We start from the raw sequence: 21775 nt of genomic DNA on the forward strand, positions 1-21775 counted from the left end.
ATTACTAATGCAAAATTTTTTTTAAAAAGATAGCAAGACCAGGCCTGTAATCCTAGCACTTTGGGAGGCTGAGGTGGGTGGATCACCTGAGGTCAGGAGTTCAAGACCAGCCTTCATCATGGTGAAACCCCATCTTTATTTAAAAAAAAAAAAAATAAAAGAAAAAAAAAATCCACTGTCTTACTGGCTTGAGATACCAGAGGACAGAGTTTGGGGGCATCCATTGCCTCTNATATATATATATATATATATATATAAATTTTTTAAAAAAGGGGGAAAAAAAAAGATACCAAGATGCAGGCTAAGTGCTTCTTTCCTGCGTGTCCTGGCAAATGCAGATGGGGTGAGCTCCAGGACAGTTCCTGCCCTTCCCTTGAAGTGCAGTCTCACCTTTCTTCCCAGGGACCTTCCTGGGGAGCAGGGCCGAGGGTCCTCAGGTAGATGCGCTCCCACCCTGGGAGCAGGGAGGGGGAGAGTCTGGCAAGTGCTGGAGCTTCCGACAGAAGATGGGCTAAAATAATAAAAAGCAAAGATGAATGGGGATGGGGAAGGGGGAGGCAGAAAGGGGAGAGGCGAGCGGGCGCCGCATAGCTGCTCCAACAGTGCAGGCCCAGGTGTGGCCAGCAGCTCCAGGGGAACCACGTACAGCTCAGGAATACCAAGAGCAGGCGAAAGCCTCTTTCAGGAGTCGGGAGGATGCCTTGGTTACAGAGTAAACATTACCATTTCCTCTCCCCCTCTTCTTAGTGCTTTTCCGAGTACAGTCAAGTTAAAAGTCTCTCCTCCTGGAATTTAACTTGACTTCTATTTAAGAAAAGCTGGGGGTGGGGGAGGGAAATTCAATGCAGTACGTTTCTTGGGCATTTAGTTCAGAAAAGTTTTCAAGAAAAGCAGAGGTCAAATGCTGGTGGGGGGCAGGTGGAGGAGCTACTGGCAGAGCTAACTCCACATCTGACTTCCTTCCAGAGGCGAACTTGAGAGAACAGGGCACTTCCTCACTGTGGGGCCTGTTCCGGGCACTGCTGGATGTGACACTTGGGCCCACTAAATGTCAGGGGCATCCCGTAGTGACTGACAACTCACGCTGCCACATAGTCCCAAGTGCCCCCTGGCGGGGAGAGGAGGTACTGCCGCCAGAGAGCTGCGGGGCTGGATAATCCTGCGTGGGGATTTTCTCACCTCTGGAAGTTTAGACCTGCAGTCAGCTCTGCGGGGAGCCTTCCACCTCTTCTTCCTCTGGCTCACCCAACTCAGCGCTTGAGGCGCTGCTTAAATGTTACTTCTTGGAAACTTTTCTGAACAAATGCCCAACAAACTTACTGCCTTGAATCTGCAGTCGTGTGCAGTGTGTGTGGGTGTGGGAGCAGAGTGTGGAAGGATGGTGGTTAGAGACGACAGGGGCAAGAGGCAGCAGCTGGATCCTCTGTTGACTCGAATGCCATCCTGGGGAGGAAGCCACTGAAGAATTTCAGGTAGGGGATGGCAGGGCACATCTGCACCCCAGAAAGATCACTCCAGCTGCTGGCTGAGTCATCCTTTAGAGAAAGCAAAGATTCATGATTGAGGCCTGGAATTTTCTTTGTGAGAAGACAATTTCTTTTTTTTAAGAGACAGGGTCTAGCTCTGTCGCCCAGGCTGGAGTGCAGTGGCACAATCATGGCTTACTACAGCTTCAACCTCCCAGGCTCAGGCAATCCTCCCACCTCAGCCTCCTGAGGAGCTGGGACTATAGGTATGAGCCACCACCTTGGCCGATTGTTTTTTTGTAGAGATGGGGTCTTGCTCTGTTGCCCAGGCTGGTCTTGAACTCCTAGGTTCAAGTAATCCTCCCATCTCAGCCTCCCAAAGTGCTGGAATTACAAGTGTGAAGTGCTGAGCCCAGCTTCAACTTCTTTAATAGATATAGGGCTATTTGGATTTTCTATTTCTTCTTGTGTCCATTTTAATAATTCATGTCTTTCACAGAAATAATTTCATCTAAGTTAACACTTTTGGCATAAAGTTAGTCATAATTTTTCTTTACCTCCCTTTTAATGTTTGTAGGACTTGTAGTGATGTCCCATCTGTCAGTGCTGATTCCATCAAGTGTGGGGTTTTTTTCTAGCTGGAGACTTAGCAACTTGATTGTTTGAAGGTTCCAGCTTTTGGTTTTATTGATTTTCTATTGTTTGACAATTTTCGGTTCCATTGATTCTGCTTTTCCAGCTATTGTTTTCTTCTTTGCCTTTCAATTGCCCATTTTTCTGGTTTCTTATGGTGGGAACTTAGATCGTCAGTCTTCAGTCTCAATTCTCTTCTAACACAGCACAAAGCTCTACATTTCCCTCAAGCACTGCTTTAGCTGCATCTCAAATTTTTCCAGATATTGTTATTTTCTTCATCATTCAGCTCAAAATATTTCCAATTTGCTTTTTAATGTCTTCTTTGACCTACAGGTTACTCATAAAAGTGCTTTTCAATTTCCAAATATTCAGATTTTTCCAGGCATCTTCTTGTTATATATTTTAATTTAGTTCTGTATGTGAAATCATATTCTCTAGAATTTCAAGTACAAACATACTACCTTAGAATAACATTCTGAGTGAAGGGACATGAAAATGCAGGTTTTAAAAGAAAAAGAATATAGCTTTCCCTCAGTATATTTGGGCATATCCTGCAAATACTGCATTTTTAGTCTATGTTTGGTTGAAAAAAATCCACGTAAGTGGCTCCTTGAAGTTCAAACTCGTGTTGTTCAAGGGCCAACTGTATTTCCAAACATTAAAAGAAAGCATGTTCCATTTCAAAATGGATAATGGTGAGTACTACACTTTTCTGTATTTGAATTCTATTAAAGTCATTGAGGGAGTGATGTAATTATTCTACTTTAAAGCATCTCAGCTATTTGTTGAAAATTATATAATTTGCATCTATAGTTGAGATGCAAACATTCAGAAATCAATTTGATGGGTTGATAGACTTTTTCAATATTCTTTGGGGAGATGCAGACAAAATGTTTGAAGACAACTTAGCTAAATAATGGATAACAAGGTATCTGACATTGGGGCACTTTCTTTTTCTTTTAGGATGGGTGAGCCTTGAGCCTATGAGAAAGGAGGTGGCAGGAAGGGAGAGGTGGAAGATGCAGGAGACAGGATTTTCCGAACCTGAGGTCCCTGTGGACGTGGAATGGGCAGGGTCCACTTGCAGGTGGAGGGGCTGGCCTTGGAAGGAGGTGGGCTTCTTTCACTGTATCAGGACGGGTAAAGGAACAGGTGGATGCAGGTGCAGGCTAGAAGGTTTAGGGGTGAGAAATCGAGGGAGTTGCTGCTCAAAGGTCCTGGTGAAGTAGAAGGCGAGAGGGGATGGGGGGCAGATGTTTGGGGAAAATTCAGGTTTTCAACCCTGTGGGGCTCACAGGTGCTGACGGCATGAAGCACGCGCTATGAGACTGTTGGACACACTTGCAGACCCTGTCACAATGAAAGCTGCACTTCTTCAGTGCCTCGGTTGAGAGCCACTGGTTGTCCTGTCCCAGTGCCCAGTGCTTGGTATTTGTTGAAGGGATGGCTGGCTGGACACATGAGCCCAGGTGTCATCAAAGCACAGCTGTGGAAAAGCCAGGTTGGGCTGCCGTGACCAGGCTCAAGACTGCAGGGACCTGCTGCCTGTTTCCCACAGGTGTCCCGTTCATCTCTCTCTGGCGCCTGCTCTGAATGAGTCGTTCTGATGCATGAAACAATCTACAGCGGTGGGTACACGTCCCAGGGGTTAGTGGAAGGTGCAGACTGTGGCAGGTGCGAGTCCTTGGAAGACTTCCTGGGGCGGGGAGGGGGTAGGGTGAGCACTGTGGCAGGGCTTTAAAGCTAGAGCAGGTTTTTGGTGGGGGAGAACAATGTGAATAAAAGCCCAGAGGAAGGACCCACACAGATGCTGCCAGTGGAAGTGGGTGGGCTCTGCCATCCTCTGCTGGAGCAGGAGTCTCTGTGCACTTCACCCCCACCCCACTCTGCAGGAGCCCCAGCACAGCGGCTGCCATTTGCTCAGCATCTTCTAAGAGCAAGGCACCCTACAGAAACCCACCGGATGGAATCTTGACCTGGATTTTGGTTTGCTGGAGGGATGGGCTGCCTTTAGTTATGTTCAAGCCTTCAGTGTATTGGATGGGACCCACGCATGTTGGGGAGGGCCCTCTGCTTTATGGGGTCTACCAATTCAAATTCAATTCAAATGCTAATCTCATCTAGACACACCCTCAGGAACCCAAAATAATATCTAAACAAATATCTGGGCACCTTATGGCCTGGCCAAGCTGACACAGAATGAACCATCCATCACGCCTTATGTCCCATGAGGAGACAAGTGCGGGGGTGATGTGCACGAACCTTCTTGCACAGAAGCACTGACACGGGCGGGCCTCACACAGGGGCACTGGCGCAGGCAAGTCTCAGCAGGGAGGGGGAACAGAACGGAGGAGGGATCAGGACAGACATGAGGTTGCAGCTGGTCAGCGGGAGGGACCCAGGCCTGGCAGTGGCTCACCTAGGGCCCCACATGAACCTCATGTTCAAAGTCTGCACCTTTCTGAGGGGCTGAGCCTCTCCTATGACCCCTGTGCCTATTTCCTGCTGTGGTAGGCTGCACTGCGTCCCCCCAACAACCCCCACAATTCACATGTTGCAGGACCTCAGAATGTGACATTTGGAGACAGGACCTTTACAGAGGGCACTAAATTAACATTGGGCATTGGGATGAACCCTAACCCAACCTGACTGGTGTCCTTGTAAGAGAAGGGGATGTGACATACAAGGAGACCCCAGGGGCCACGTGCACAGAAGGACAACCAAGTGAGGAGGTCGCAAGCCAAGGAGAGAGTCCCCAGAAGACACCAGCCCTGCCGACACCTGGACCTGGGACTTCCAGTATCCAGACCGTGAGAAAACACTCTGTCGCCTATGCCACCGGTCAGCGGTATTTTGTTACGGCGGCCCGAGCTGACGAATACAAGTGCACTTAGTGCCCAGTGTTTGCTGAAGGTTGAGTCAATAGCGTGCTTTCGCCCTGGCCCTCAGTTTAGCTCAGTGCGATGAGGAGAGGCAAACGTAAAAGGGCCCAGAGCCGGCACAGGAGCAGAGAGCTGTTCAGGGAAGGCTTCCTGGAGATTTCTGGCAGCAAACCCAATGGGCACAGGTTGGGGAGGTTCTAGGTGGGGGCTCGAGTGGGCGTCAGCCTTGAGTTGGAAAAGACCTGCTGAGTCCTTTGCGGCTGCTGCATGGTCACCTTGCCAGGGAGGGAGGGCTGGAGGAGGGCGCGGGAGGCACCTCATGTGCCTCTCTAAGGAGCCTCAGCCATGTCCTAAGGGCAGTGGGAGCCCCCAACAGGAGACTCCCACTTAAGGAAGATCCCTCTGGTGGCTGCAGATGTACTGGGGACAGAAAGCTGGCACTGCAGGGCAGAGGTGGGAGGAAGCCTGGCCGAGAGGAAGAGGCAGACTGGGCTCTGCACCCACCTGGGCGTGCACAGCAAGTTATTCAGTGTCTCTGAGAACCAAGGTTGACATCTTCTCTAGCAAACCAGATCCAAGGGAGAGATTCCATCTGGGGCTTTCTATAGGCTTCCTTGTTCTTAGAGGACGCTGAGCAAACGGCCACTGCCCTGCTGGGGCTCCTGCAGAGTGAGGTGGCAGGTAGAGCCCAGAGAGAATCAAAGGTGCTGGGAGACTGGAATGCGAGAGTGGATTTGCCACGGAAGATCCACTCGTTCACCCTGGGAGGGTCTGGAAGATACATCTGTCCCCTCAACGGAGCAGCATAATTTTGAGGGGCGCTGACTCCTTGAAGAGCTCTGTGATTGCTCCTCTCTGTAGGCCAGGCTTATGTGGGAACTGTGGTCAGTTAACTGGGAAACGTAAATGCAGTGGGTGCCACTGAATGCCAGGGTGGCAGGGGCCAAGTGGCAGCCCTTACCCACCAAAGGGAGGAAAGCACAGCCACCATAATGAACAGCAGGCCCAAGGCAGGGAGAGGGTCTGACTCACAGAGAACTGTGTGACAAGGCCTAGTTGATCATGGTGTTCCTACAAGGGCAACAGATAGGGCAGCTACTCGATTCTTCCAAGTACATGCATAAACAGAAACATTCCAGGTCAAGTGAACAAAAGTCTAACCTGAATCACAGAAACGAGGGCCATGCCCCTCAATTTCTATACCTGAGCCGGCAGACAGACCCAGCACCCCTAGAGTGAAAGGAAGGCTAGGTCCCTTTGAGGAAGGACCCCAGTACCTACCAACATTTTATACAATTAATACTTCTCAGCTGAGCACAGTGACTCATGCCTGGAATCCCAGCACTTGGAGAGGCTGAGGTGGGAGGATTGCTTGAGTCCAGGAGTTCAAGGCCAGCCTGGGCAACACGGTGAAACCCTGTCTCCACTAAAAATACAAAAATTAGCTGGATGCAGTGGTGTGTACCTGTAGTCCCAGCTACTCAGGAGGTTAAGGTGGAAGGATAGCTTGACAGGTGGAGGTTGCAGTGGGCCCAGATGATGCCACTGCACTCCAGCCTGGGTGACAGAGCAAAACCTGGCCTCACAGTTCTCCCAGGGCCCTTTACCAGAGTAACTGTGCAGTGAGGAAAAGGAAATAAGCACACATTTTCTGGGCCCTGCTGGAGACCCAGAATATCACCATGGTCCCCCAGGAGACCCAAAATATCACCATGATCCACTAGTCAGTCAGGGCTTATGGAGGTCAAGTGACCAATGGAATTCTAGGTCAGGTCTATCTCCTGGTGGGCCCAGCAGGTCCCTGAACCCATCCTGTGGTTATTTTCTCAATTCCAGATGCAAAATTGGAATAAACAGGCCCAGCAGCTGGCAGAATCCCCATACTGGTTTCCTGACCTGTGGAGTGAGGGCTATTACGGTGGAAAAGGCCAAGTGGAGGCCACTAGAACTGCCTCTACCTAGGAACATGTCAACTGAAAGGAATACTGCATTCCTGGAGGAACTGTGGCAATGAGTGCCACCATTAACGATCCAAAGGAGGCAGGGGTGGTGATTCCCACCACACCCTCATCCACTCAACTTACCTATTTGCCTGTGCAGAGAACAGATGGATCTTAGAAAATGATAGTGGATTATCATAAACTCAACCAGGTGGTGACTCCAACTGCAGCCGCTTTACCAGAAAGGGTTTCATTGCTTGAGCAAATTAGCACATCTCCTGCAGGCAGTTGCTGATCTGGCAAGTGTTCTTGTCTGACACCTGTTTAAGTAAAGACCATTGGGAGCAGTGTGCTTTCATTTAGCAAGCCCTACCTCACAGCCTCATAGCCCTACCTCAGGGGCACAGCAACCCTCCCTTCAACATCATAATTTAGTTCACAAGGATCCTGGTTACCTTTCCCTTCCACCAGGCATCACATGAATCCACTACATGGATGACATGCTGACTAAACCTAGTGAGCAGGAAGTAGCAATGACAGTAGACCTACTAGTCAGACATTTGTGTCAGGGGGTGGGAAGTCAATCCAACTCAAATTCAGGGGCCTTCTACCTCAGGGAGATTTCTAGGGGATCCAGTTGTGTGGGGGCATGTCAAGACAGCACTTCTAAGTTGAAGGATAAATTGTTAAATCAGTCCCCTCCTATAACCAAAAAGGAGCCACAATGCCTAGTGGGCCTCTTTGGATTTTGGAGACAACATAGTCCTCATTTGGTGATAGTAGCCCTTTTACCAAGTAACCAATAAATCTGCTGGCTCTGAGTGGGGTCTAGAGCAGGAGGAGGCTCTGCAGCAGACTCTCTGCCACTCGGGCCATAAGACCCAGCAGATCCAGTGGTGCTGAGGTGTCAGTAGCAGACAGGGACACTGCATGGAGCCTGTGGCAGGCCCCATAGGTGAATCACAGCTCAGGCTCCCAGGATTTGGGAGCAGGGCCCCACCATCTTCCATAGATACCTGCTCTCCTTATGAGAAACAGCTCTTGGCCTATTGCTGAGCCTTAGCACAGACAGAATACTGAACCAGGGGCCATCAAGTCACCATATGACCTGAGCTGCCCATCATGACCTGGGTGTTATCTGACCCAGCAAGCCACAAAGCTGGGCATGCACAGCAGTACTCCATCTTCAACTGGAACTGGTGTATATGTGATTAGGTCTCAGCAGACCCTGAAGGCACAAATTCCACGAAGAAGTGGCCCAAATGCCCATGGCCCCACTCCTGCTACCTTGCCTTCTCTCTCCCAGAGAGAGAAGTGTTGAAGCGTGCAAGACGGCTTCAGAGAGTGTCCTATGATCAGCTGATAGAAGAGAGGACTTGGGCCTGGTTCTCAGATGCTTATGCGTGATTCGCAGGCACCACCTGAAGCTGGATGGCCATAGCGTGACAGCCCCTTTCTGGGGCACCCCTGAAGGAGAGTGATGAAGGAAAACCTTCTCAGTGGGCACCTGGTTGTGCACAGTGCCTGGAAGGAGACGGCCAGGTGTGTGATTTTCTACCAATTCATAAGCTGTTGACAAAGGTCTGGCTGGGTGGCCAGGAACATGGAAGGAGCATGACTGAAAGGCTGGGGACAAGGAAGTCTGGGGAAAAGGTTTGTGGGGAAACCTGAATGGCAAAAAAAATGTAAAAACGTTTTTCCATGAGAATGCCCTCCAAAAGATGACTTCAGCAAAGCAGAATTTACAAAAATCTGGTGGAGAGAACAACCTGCTGTGGGAATGGAGGCAGCCTGTTTCCCAGCCACTCCTGTCACTGTCCAATGGGCTCATGAACAGTGGCCATAGTGGCAGTGATGAAGGCTGGCCATGGGCTCGGCAACATGGAATTCCACCCACCAAGGCGGTCTGAACACCACTGAACGTCCAGTTGGCCAGCAGCAGAGACCAACACTGAGCCCCAATATGGCACCACTCCCCAAGATGACTGGCCAGCTACCTGGTGGCAGGCAGATGACAAGGACTGCTCCCATCACAGAAGGAATAGCATTTTGTCTTTCCTAAAACAGACACACTGGGTAAACTGCCTTCCCTACATGCAATGCAGTAGTAGAAGGTAGTTACAAAGATCAGCAACCGCATGACCAATCTTATGATGAATGTTTGTGGGTGTCTATCTATATAAAGCATAACTATGCAACATAGGTATACTGACTTTATAGTATAGTATTTAAGTATTGTTAATTTTACATCACAGTACTTAAGTCGTAGGATATCAAGGAGAGGAATAAACACTTAAGGACTCTACTTCCTTTTCAGTTGTACTTGGGATATCTGTATAATTTAGGCAGAATTATGACTTCGTTATTGTCTTCATTTGGAGATTAGGTATGGTTTATGGAGACAGGTATGGGTGCCAAGTTGACAATGGGTGGACTTCTGATGGTTAATTTTATGTGTCAACATGATTAGGCCACAGGATGCCCAGACATCTGGTTACACATTATTTCCGGGTGTGTCAGTGAGGGTATTTCCAAAACAGTTTGCAATCTGGATAGCATAAAGCAGAGGGTCTGCCCCAGGGTGGGTGGGCATCATCCCACCTGCTTAGGGCCTGAAAAGCACAAGGTAGAGGAACGTTAAATGCTGTCTCTACCTGCTGCTTGAACTGAAACATCGGTCTTCTGCCTGTGGACTGGGGCTTACACCACTGACTCTCCTGGTTCTCTGCCTTTGGACCCAAATTGAAGTTTACACCACTGCTTTCCTGGTCCTCAGTTTGCAGTCAGCAGATTGTGGGACTTCAATCTACACAGTTTTGTGAGCCAATTCCTTATTTTACATATATTCCTATTGATTTCTGTGGAGAACATCTCTCTTAATGGTGTTTCTCAATTTTTTATGAAGTTCATTTTAGGGGCTTTTGTAACATACTTAAAAGTTTTTACCTTATTTAGTCATGAGACTATTTTAAGTTTTCGCATTTTGCTAAATGTTATTTTCCATTTTGTCAGATCTAAAACCCATCTAGGAATTGATATTTTTATATGGTATAAGGGAAGGATCACTTATCCTTGCCCTCCCAGCCCCCAATACTCAGTGGTCCCAGCATTTGTTGAAATGACCACCTTCCTTGCCTGCCATCCCATGCTCTGCAGTGCTACCTTTTAAAACATATTGTGCCCACACGTGTCTGTTTCTGGACACTATTCTGTGGTCTACTTATCCATCCTGGTGCTAGTACAATACTCTTTAAACTAAGCTTGCTTTTAATAGTTTTGATATTTACTAGAGCAACTTCTCCACCAGGTTCTTCATTGAGTGTGTCTTGGCCATTCTTGGTTTTGTTGTTGTTGCATTTCGTTATACACTTTAGAATTTGTTTAAAAAAATTGTTTCCTAACTCTGTTGCTAGTATGTAGAAATTCAGTGAACCTTTGTATATTAAACTTGTATCCAGCAACCTTGCTGTATTCATTTCTTCATTCTAACAATTTATGTAGACTTTTTTTTTTTTTTGCATTAGCTATATAAATAATCCTATTGTCTTAGTTCTTTTCCCATGATTATCTCTCCACCTTCCTTTTTCCCCTGTATTTTATTGGCTATTTCACCTATCTAACATAAGGGTAAATGTAAGCAGTGAACTGTGATTAACTTTTGCCTTGTTCTTAATAGCTGAAAGAAAATTTTCAACATTTCTTCATCTAATCCAATGTTTGCTGTAGGAGTTTTCGTAGGTATTCTTCAAAATAAGATAGTTCTCTTCCACTCCCAATTTTCTAAGTTTCTTTTTACCATCACAATTGGATGTTGAATTTTATTATACCTTTTTCCCATACTAGTTGATCATGATTTTGTTTTCTTAATATGGTGGTTCTCTAATTGATTTTAACATTTTTAAAAACATTTTAAAATTTATTTTTTAGAGACATGATCTCGCTATTTTGCCCAGATTGGTCTTGTACTCCTGGGCTCAAGTGATTCTTCTACCTTAGCCTCCGGAGCAGCTGATACTACAGGCACATACCACTGTGCCCAGCTACGGACTTCTAAAAAATGTTTTATCAATCTTATATCCCTAAAATACACAGTTTGTTAATATCATATTTAGGGCCTTTGGATTTATGTTCATGTATGAGGTTGGCTTTTCCATGCTTTAAAAGTTATTGGGTTCAGGGTTCAATATGTCTACTAAGGTTAACCCTAATTGCGTTGTTCAAATATTTAATATCCTTAGATATTTTTACCTGCTTAATTCTACTAGCACTAAGAGAAATTTATTAAAAATTTCCACTGTAATTGTGGATTTCTCTACTTTTCCTCTTAGTTCTGTCAATTTTTGCTTAATATACTTTAAGGCTATGCTCCATACTGATATAATCACCCTTACCTAAACTACATGTCCCCCGAGACTTTTTGTTTCCTGTCTGAAGAATACCCTTTAGTATTTCTATTAATGAATGTCTGCTGGTGATGATACACTAGAGTTTATCTAAAATAGCTTTATTCCCTTTTCATTTCTCATTTTCTTTTTCTTTTTGTGAGGGGGCAGGGCAGGGATATAGAATTCTAAGCTGGCAGTTACTTACTTTCAACCCTTCAAAGATAGCATTCTCTTTCCCTCTGGCTTACATATTTCTGTTGATAAGTCAGCTGTCAGTCTAATATTTATTCCTCTGAAGGTAACCTGTGTTATTTCTTGTGTAAGTTAACTACTGCTTGTGTAAGTTACCCCAAACTCAAGGGCTTAAAATAAGAACATCTGTCAGTTCCCGTGAAGCAAGAATACAGATGCAGCTTGCTGGCTGGTTTCTCTAGCTCTGGGTCTCTCCTAAGAATGTGGTCATTTCGGGGCTGGCTGGCCTCCTGGACCACTCAGGTGGTTGTTTCTCATAAGATGGTGGTTGGAGGCCTCCATCAATTTCTTGCCATGTGAACATCTCACAACATGGCAGCTCACTTCACCAGAGTGAGCGAGTGAGAGGGCGAGAGTGCCCGTAAGATGGAAGTTCCATTTTTTAAAAATCTAATCATGCAAGTGATATCCATTACTTTTGCCATATTCTGTAAGAGGCAATTTTGCAGGTCCAGCCCATGCTCAAGAGGAGAGGATCACAGAAGGCATGAGGTACAATTGTAGGAGTCATCTCAGAAGTTGCTGTCCCCATTTTCCAAGCTGCTTTACAGATTAAGTATTTCTCAGTGATTTGCGGCAATTTTACAAGGTGTTGTTTTGTTTCATCTGTCCTTCTTGGGGTTCACTGGGATCCCTGAGTCTGTGGCTTGACGTCTGTCTCTGTTTTAGAATATTCTCAGCCAGCATCTCTCCAAAACTGCTCTGCCCCATTGCGACGTGTGACAGAAATCTTTGTGGCATATGCCTTATCCTCCATTACAAAGGACATCAGGTACATTTGCTGTTTTAAACAAACTGGCAAACAAGTTTCCCACCATATTATTAGTTTGCCAGGGCTGCTGTACAAAGTATCACACACTGAGCAGCTTAAACAGCAGAAATTTATTCTCTCGCAGTTTTGGAGGCTGGAAGTCCAAGATCAAGGTGTTGGCAGGGTGGGTACTTCTGAGGCCTTGCTCCTGGCTTACAGATGATTGTCTTCTCCCTGTGTGCCTTCATGGTTTTCCCTCTGTATCTGTGTCCAAGCTCCCTCTTTTTATAAGGACAGCAGTTGTACTGGATTCACGTCCACCCTAATGACTTTATTTTAACTTGGTTCTTTAAAAACCTTGGCTTCAAATATGGTCATATTCTGTGGTTAGGACTTTATTATGTGAATTTTGGGGGGACACAATTCAGCCCATAACACCCATCAAAATGTCCTTTGGCTTGTAAACATGTTTCCCTTGAACTGCACTAAAGAATGTCTTAGAAGAGGTGAAAATCATGTTTCTACTCAAAATCCTGCCAACATCATGTTTGCCCTGTTGGGATAAGCATATGTTGTTTGTGAGAGGTTGTGTCAAGATAAAACATAGTTACCTTACCCAGAGACATATAGACAGCTTATGCTATACTCATAAGCCGGAAATAACTCCCTTAACCCATGATATGACAGAGGAAAGAGAGAGAAAGAAGAGAGAGAGAGAGAGAGACAAGGATTGATTGAGAGATTGATTGACCCATCTCTGGCAAATGGAGCCCTTCTCTTCTCCTTGCTCACAATTACTGCTTGGCTTACTGAAGGAAGTAGAAGAATCACCTGTCTGGGCTATGTGATGCTCATGTGAATTTTCTGTTAATACTGCTTTCTTGGTAACATTCAAAACCCAAGGTTTGAGGGAGACTTTCAGGTATTATTACTAAAAACTAAAGCACCCATTTTTTTCCTCTCTTCTCAGACCCTAAATAGGGATATGAGAACCTTTCACTGCATCCTGCATGTCTTTTACTCTGTCATCTATATTTTCCATCATTTGGTCTCTTAGCAATCCTTTCTGGATGTTTTCCACTGACCTATTTTCCTTCCATTTGCTATTTATCTTTTTTGTGGCTAAATCCATCCACTGATTTCTTAATTTTGGTTCTATTTTTCCAGTTTAAGAATTTTCATTTGGTTCCCCCATCAGTGTGTCCTTTCTTTGCTGACGTTTCCAATATTGTCCTTTGTCTCTTTAAACATATTGAACCAAGTTGTCTGGAATTCTTGCCTGACAACTCCAGTATCAGGAGCCGCTCTGCTTGTTTCTATTTGTTAACGTTTCTTTTGACTTTCCTATGGTGTAGTCTTGTCACCTCCTATTTTTGATTGAGACAACATGTATGAAAAATTATACAAATAATGTTAAGACCAAGGACTGTTGCCGTTTTCCTGAGACGTCTTTTGCCAGACGCCTGGGTTGGCAATACTGCAGGACACAGTGCTTCATCAACATCACATCACAGCACACGAGGGTAACTTTAGTTCAGTTTCTGGGGTGGAAATGTTTGGAAACCGAGTGTGGTCTCTGGGAGGAACTACTTCCGGTTCACTGCTACTCTTCTGCCTCAGCCCACTGGGTCCCCCCTGTAGCAACGGAGGTTCACCAGTACAACATCCCTTGGCTCCCAAAACTCTCGTCAGCACTCCTTGGCCTCTTAGCCTCTCTGCCTCCTCCTCTGAAATGAAAAACACTCTCAGAGGAAACAGCAACCCAAATACGCTTAACTTCCCGGGCCTCTTTCCACTCCCATACCCTGGCCCTGGAATTCCTCACTGTGTCTTGCTAGCTCCCTGGTACCTCTGAACAGTAGCTGAAACTATTCTGCACTGTGTTTCAGTTGCCTTCAGAGAGATTTGGTCAGAACTACCTAGTCAACCACCACTAGATTTGGAAGTTCCTTATCTTTTCTGATATGAGTAGTTCTCTGAGACAAGTCTTCTTTAACCACTTATCTTCCTTCCTTGACTTCCCACACTAAGCAACCTAACACAAAAATGCGGCTTTATGCCCTAAGATATTCACTGCAGCATTTCTAATGATGAGAAACACAAAATGTCTAACAAGAAAGGAATGGCAGCCGGGTGCAGTGGCTCATGCCCACAGACCCTGCTACTCAGGAGGCTGAGGTGGGAGGATCAATTGAGCCCAGGAGTTCGAGGCTGCAGGGAGCTATGGTTGTGGCATTAAACTTCAGCCTGTGTGATAACAGCAAGATCCTCTCCCCCCAATACATAAATATATAAAAACGAGAAGGGAATGCCCAAGCCTATTATGGTACATTTTTGTGATAAAGCCATTAAATTTTTTTTGAGGGGTCATATTGAAGAGCCTTATGCTCTAATGCTGAGAACAAGTTTAGACTGTGAGCTACATGTTGACAGCGGGCCTCCTTCGCTCGTCTTTCTACAACCTCACCCTAGATCATCTCATTGATTTCCATGAGTTCACTGGGTTGCTTCACACATAAAACCAACGATTCCAGATATCTACTTCCGGTGGTGATCTGTCTTCTGAGCCCTGGTCTTGTAGGTCCAATTACTTTTTTAAATCATCTGCGCTTGAATGTCTCAAAAGCATCTCAAAGTTCATTTGCCCAAAATGGAATTCTGGATTCTCTTTGCCACACATAAAACATACACAAGAACTAATCTTCACAACAAACTTTTCCACCCCAGGGAATAGATAATCATCCACCCAGCTGTTCAACAGAACTTAGGAGCTACTCTTGTTGACTTCATGCACCCCACCCTCAGGTAGTCCTACGGACCCTCCCTCAGACACACGGTTCTAATTCAAGTCTTTCTCACCATTTCCACTGCCACCATGCTTGTTTAGATCACCATCATCAACTGCCCCGTATGTGATTTCTCTACTTTCATTCTTTCTCCTCTCCCATTACTTTGCAACATAGCAGCAGGAGCAGTCACTTAAAGCTGCAAGCTGAAACTTTGCACTCCTCTGCTAAAAATGGCTCAGCAGCTCACAATGCACTTCACGCAAAATTCAAAGGCCTCCTATGGCCTTGAAGAGTCAGCATGATCTGATTCCTGCTGACCCTTCTGACCTGGTCTCATGATGTTCTCCCCGGCCACCCTCCTGGTCCTCGACCAGGTGAAGCTTTCCAATTTTTGGGCCTCTGAACTTGCTGCTCCCTCTTCCAGAACACTTCTCTCTGATGCACTGCTGCACCTTTTCAACCTTCTGGCCTTTGCTCAGAAAGAGCGTCCCAGTCACCATCAACTTGCCTATTTTCTTCATGGCATTTACTACAATATGCAATGCTCTTGTTTTGTGTATTTGTTCACTTATTAATAACTTTCTGTCACCCTTGCCAGAAGATAATCTTTATGAGGGCAAGGACCATGTCTGTCTTGTTCACTGTTGTATCCCCAGTGTGTGGTACAGTCCTTGAGGGGGAAAGTTAGGCTCAGAGTGGTTAAGCAACTTGCTCACGGTCACACAGCTGGAAGTGAAGTTGAGGTTTGAACTTGGGCTTTACTAATTGCAAGGCTATGTTCTTCCCATAGCACCCTCCTTGCTCTATGTCTGATATGGTTTGGATTTGTGTCCCTGTCTCAATTTCACGTCGAACTGTAATCCCCAACGCTGAAGGTGGGGCCCTGGTGGGAGGTGACTGGATCATGTGCGTGGATTTCACCCTTGCTGTTCTCATGAGATCTGGTTGTTTAAAAGTGTGTAGTATCCCCCACCCCAACGCACCCTCACTCTCTTCCTCCTGCTCCAGCCACGTAAGACCTGCCTGCTTCCCCTTCTGCCATGATTCTAAGTTTCCTGAGGCCTTCCTGGCCATACTTCCTGTATAGCCTGTATAGCCTTCAGAGCTGAGCCAATGAAACCTCTTTTCTTTATAAATTACATAGCCTCAGGTAGCTCTGTATAGCAATGCGAGAACACACTAATACAATATGCGAAGCCATAGTCCAGGCATTTCTGCTACATTAATTTTCCACTATTCTGGGAAAAGAAGCTATTTTTTCTCATTTGTTCTCTTCCAATTAACTATACCAATTAATCACTAAGCATTTATTGCTGTGTGACCTTGGGCATAATCTCTCTGTGACTCAACTTCCTCATTCACACAGTGGGATTAACGCCAGGACTGAGCACTTTACACATAATCGCTTGCGCTCTCCTACGCGCACATGAGGCAGGTGGTGTGATGAGCCCCATTTTCAGTGGGGCTGAAAATGAGAAAATGAGACAGCCAGAGCTTACAGAATCTGCCCATGGTTACGCAGCACAAAGAGCAGGGACTGGAACCCAGGAATTCTAGCTTCAGAGCTGATATTCTTGGCCAATACACTTTACAAAGTGGTGGAAAAATGAAATCCATATTATAAAGATCACATAAGCCCTTGCTTCAATCATGTAAGATAAGCATAGAAATTTTAAGTCAATGAATAATGTATATGATGTTGTTTAAACAAAATGAAGTATTTAATACAACGTTTCTAATTTAAGCAAGAATAAATAATTAGGGAAAACTCTGAAAATTAATTTCCGCTGACAGGAATGTCTCTGGTTGCGATGAGGAAAGTCTGATGGATGTGTTAATACCATAAACACGGTGTTTACAGTAAAAGCTCAAAAATTCATGTATACTGTGAATGGTAAATCAAATTCATACTGTAAAGTATCACATATTTGACCTCGAAGTCTAAATAAATATATAAAATGTGTAGGAAAGAGGAAAACAGATATTGTGTCATGCAAATACATTTTTAAAAATCTAAATTTTGAAAACAAGGTTTTTAATTGATTTAATGTGGACAAGCCAATATAGCTAAAATGATCAGAACCTTGGACAGCACCGAGAGGGCAGGATTTTGTTTTTTTCCCCCCTAAAGGCTTGGTTTTATATTAGATCTTAAATGGTAAGGTTCTTCCTCACCTTTTCTGCATTTAAAAATTCTGCCTCAGTTCTACTGCTTTACATGTGAAGCACTTATGTGTAGAACTCACTGATAGATTTTTTTTTTTTTTTAAGTTTTCTTCCTACAAAGATTGGCATTTTTGTTCTAACATCTTGGTTTATTAATTCAAGAATAGAAATTAAAGGACAGTAAAAAAATCATTTAAGGTCCGGTGCGATGGCTCATACCTGTAATCCCAGCACTTTGGGAGGCTGAAATGGGAGGATCATCAGGTCAGGAGTTTGAGACCAGCCTGACCAACATGGAGAAACCCCATCTCTACTAAAAATACAAAAGTTAGCCAGGCGTGATGGTGCACACCTGTAATCCCAGCTATTCAGGAGGCTGAGGCAGGAGAATTGCCTGAACCTGGGAGGCTGAGGTTGCAGTGAACTGAGATTGCGCCACTGCACTCCAACTTGGGCAACAGGGCAAGATGAAAGAAAAGGAAAGGAAAGAAAGGAAGGAAAGAAAAAGAAAAGAAAGGAAGGAAAGGAAAGGAAAAGAAGAAAGAAAGAAAAAAAAAGAAAGAAAAAAGAAAAGAAAAAGAGAAAGGAAAGGAAGAGAGGAAAGAAAGGAAGGAAAGGAAGAAAGAAATGGAAAGGAAGGGAAGGAAGGAAGGAAAGGAAAGAAAGAAAAGAAAAGGAAAGAAAGGAAAAAAGAAGGAAAGAAAGAGAAGCATTTAAATAACATTTAAATGCCATTTATTCTCAGGGCAGCACATGAATGACTTCAAAAGAGAATGGACATAAGATGACCATATAAAAAACATTAATTTTTGATTTAAAGACTTACTAATTGGTAGCCCAAATCATCTCATTTTTTCTATATCCTATCTCAATATTAGCTCCTAAAAACAAAAACAGAATCATGCCTTAATATGAACAAATCCTAACAGTTCAGTAAGCTAGCCCTTGAAATCTGTGGGGTATTGGTTCTGGGAGCCTCCCTCAGATGCCAAAAGCCATGGATGCTCAAGTCTCTGATATAAAACTGCACAGTATTTGCATGTCACCTACCTGCACCCTCCCACATACTTTAAATCATCTCCAGGTTACCTGTAACACCTAATACAATGTAAATGCTATGGAAATAATTTTTACATTGTATTTTAAAATTTGTATTCTTTTTTGGACTTGTACTGTTACTTTATTTTTCCTATTTTCGATCCCTAGATGGTTCAATCTGTGGACACAGAACCTGTGGATACAGAGAGCTGACTGTTTTAAGGTTGCAAAAACAAGTATTTTTGAAATCTCCACGTCCATTGTTAAAGTATTAAAAAATAATCACTCTGCAAATACTTGAACTGAGTGTCAAGCAGCGAAGCCTTCCCCTCTATCTTTTAAAGTGATGCCAGCTAAAAGCTTTGTCAGCTTGCTCTTGAAAGCAATAATATGGCCACAAAACTTGCTGTGACCATTCTGTCTCTTTACAAATTTTGTAAAGCTGGCCTGCTTTTTTCTTCCTTCTAACTGCCTGATTGAGGTGGTGATTAATCCTCTATAGCATGTAAAACAAGGTTCTCAGAAGCTCGGAGTCCACCGTAGAGGACAGGGAAGCTGTTGTGCTCAAGAATTAATCCATCCGAGGGAATCAAAGGCAGCCACAATGCAGTCATCAGCATGTTTTCACTATGCAGGCCCCACACTTCCTACTTAGAAAACACATAACCATTGCCCATTCTGTATTCTCACAAGGCTCCCTTTTATTTATTTGTGTTTGTTATTATATAGCTCATACTACCATGTTTGTGTGATCCCACTGGTGTGCACACATCCATTGAGACAGGAAAAAAGAAGTGTCTATTGCAAACTTGTTAAAAGGGAAAAGGGACTCCCACTGTTTTTTCCCTTTGGCCAGGCTTCTATTTAGAGGATAGAGCTTTAACTCTTTATGTCCCAGGAGAGAATGACTCCTTTGTGTACTTTTAAATTTTGCAATGGCTTCTTTACTGATGGGAAGTCATAAACGAGATAACAAATGTTATTCATAGATTGCTACAACCCTAGAAGCTGATGTGTCTTCAGAGTTACACAGAGGACATTAGATAGCACGTGGGAAAACTTTTCTTTCTTTCTCAACAGGCTTCAGCTATTTTTGCAAATCAGTTTTAAGTATGCCTCCACAAAACTTAGAAGCACTTTATTTGGGAACAATCAGTATTTCTGTAAAACTTTTGGATGGGTTTTTATTGTTTTTCTTTTGGAAGGTTCAACATGAATTGGGCAAAATCTCTAGATATACTGGTTTAGTGATATGGTTGTTGAAGAAGATAGCGTGTCTGCCGCATTCACAACATGACCTCCCCTAGAGCTTTTGTTGATTATATGAATGATCTGGATTAAGTTACTTCAGTGTTCATTTAACCAGTCCTACCTCTCATATAGCAGATGGCTAGACAGACAGACAGCTAGATGTCAGATAAATTCCTGCTCTCTAAAAGTACTTTTCCAATTCCAGTGAAGACACAGCTACAACTGAGTGGCACCTTTATGAGACTGGTGCTTTTCAAATCAAAGAAGATAGAAATGTACTTTAAAACGCTGTGGCACTGGACCAGAGCAGAACATAAGCTGTTCCTTCCCCCCATGACAGAGGCATGAAGCTGGGGAAAACGCAGGCATTCACCTTTACACAGAATGGCTCTTGGGAATGTCTACTTCTGGGACGAACTGGAACAAGAAGGGTTAAATACCCACATGTTCTCTCACCAGCCCCGCTCCCTGCCACATTCCAAAGGGATAGGGCTCAGTGACAAGACAGCCCAGGACCTAAAATGAAGAGGGAGGGTTCTCGAATTAATTAACTGGAAATGAGTCTTGTCAATGTTTTGGAAAGGCAGAGGGGTGAAAAGAGATTGCTAGAATTAATCACAGTGAGAAACTAATTCAACTGCCTGCCAGCGCTCAGAAAACCCAATGAGAAGTGGGATATAAAGAATGATGCTGACTTGCCATCTGAAGGGACAGACAGAGTCCAAGCAGACATCCAAGTTTTTTCAAAGGGAGTGCCCTCCAAGAGACTGGTTTATTATCTGCTGTCGCAGGAAGGTACAATATATTACTTAAACGCACATTCTATCTAGGGGGACAAAGGCAAAGCACGCAGTTACATGAAAGCAAAGAAACAAGAGACCGCTTAGTTACTTTCACTTTTAGCTTATACACATTAAATTCTACTACCTAAAAGATTCATAAGTTCCCAAATTTGTACTTATAAATCTTCAAACACTTGCGATTTCACATACTGCAGAAGATAGAAAAATCCATGAAACAGACACCAAAAATTCAGGTATTTGGATGCAGTTCATTCACTAAGAAGAAAAAAGAAACAAAATCACAGATGTAACAAATCTATTCAGAAGATTCATCAGAAAAAGGGGAAAACCCCAGAACTTTGGTCAGTGATCACAAGTAAAAGAAACCTGAAACAATTCATACAATATTATTCAAGGAGTTTTCTGTTTTTAAAACTACAGTGAACGTTAAGTGTCTTCTAAAGAAAATCTAATTCCTATGAGTAACTTACTTTTAGATCATGTACAAATTTTGATATGTTTTTTATATTTCTCACCTAGGATAAGTTAGAAATTTTATCTCTTTTAAGAAAATGGCAGCACAAAGCCAGAACAAAAAATTGTTTGCAGCTGTATTTAGGACTTTCCTTGGTAAATCACTTTAGAGGGCACAATTCTCCCACCCATATTCTTACAAAGAGCCTCCTGCTTGAGCAATGGGGAAGAGGGAACAGCTTTCTACAAACCAAAGGGGAAGGACAGTTCCCTTGAAGGTACTTACTGGCTTAGGGGTGTCTCTAGTAGATTTCAGGATCAGCTTTTCGCCCTTCTTTTCAACTTCAAAACCCATTTGTTTAAGGAGGGATGGGTCTGCCAGCCCCTGTTCCTCCATCTTTGCAATCACATCTTGGTTTTGGCTGTTGTCTTCGGTAAGGTTTCGGATGGCATATATCACCCACTGGGTCAGAACTGCAGCAGAGTGAAGGAATTTGCCAACACTTTCCTGTTTGATAATTTCACATAAGAATTATCAGAAAAAAGGAGTAGAGGAGCACAGAAACACGGAAAATCCAGTATCAATGAACACGCTTTTCTTGAGGATGCATTCTCTGAATATGCATCTAAAGTGCAAACACACTCAAAAGCAGCAATGCATGCATATGCACATATACATCCAGCATGTATGTGTGATGTCCAGCCACTGGCACCCAGAGATTTACTCACTATTTGTTGAATGAATGAACAAGGAGCAGAGACTTAGAGGAGCTCAGACTGAAGTTTATGAACCCAAGAACACACACAGGCAAACGTGCGTGCGTGCACACACACATTCCTTTGTTGAATAATTATGTTACTGACTCAGAGGGAAAGAATAAGAGAAGCACTAAAGAATCAGTCACAAAGATGTCAGGTTAGAATCAGGGAAGCCATCGTGTTTAATGTGAGCCCAGTTATAAA

At 44.2% G+C, this 21775-nt stretch overlaps 1 protein-coding gene across 2 annotated transcripts in view; it reads right to left on the minus strand.

Annotated features, from left to right (window-relative positions):
• Positions 1-20293: 20293 nt before the first annotated feature.
• ATXN10 (ataxin 10) overlaps positions 20294-21775 on the minus strand; it is a 166993-nt gene continuing 165511 nt past the window's right edge. Inside the window, exons 12-13 of one of the 2 annotated variants that reach the window (XM_017529465.2) lie at positions 21099-21286; positions 20294-20614 (exon numbers count right to left, since the gene is read on the minus strand). In XM_017529465.2, coding sequence (XP_017384954.1) covers positions 20612-20614; positions 21099-21286 — 191 coding nt within the window. In that variant the 3' untranslated portion in view covers positions 20294-20611. The remainder of the gene's footprint in view (positions 20615-21098; positions 21287-21775) is intronic. The other variant, XM_017529467.2, reaches the window with a different exon arrangement.

Source organism: Cebus imitator, unplaced genomic scaffold (genome assembly GCF_001604975.1).
Source record: "Cebus imitator isolate Cc_AM_T3 unplaced genomic scaffold, Cebus_imitator-1.0 Scaffold59, whole genome shotgun sequence".
NCBI classification, from domain to species: Eukaryota; Metazoa; Chordata; class Mammalia; order Primates; family Cebidae; genus Cebus; species Cebus imitator.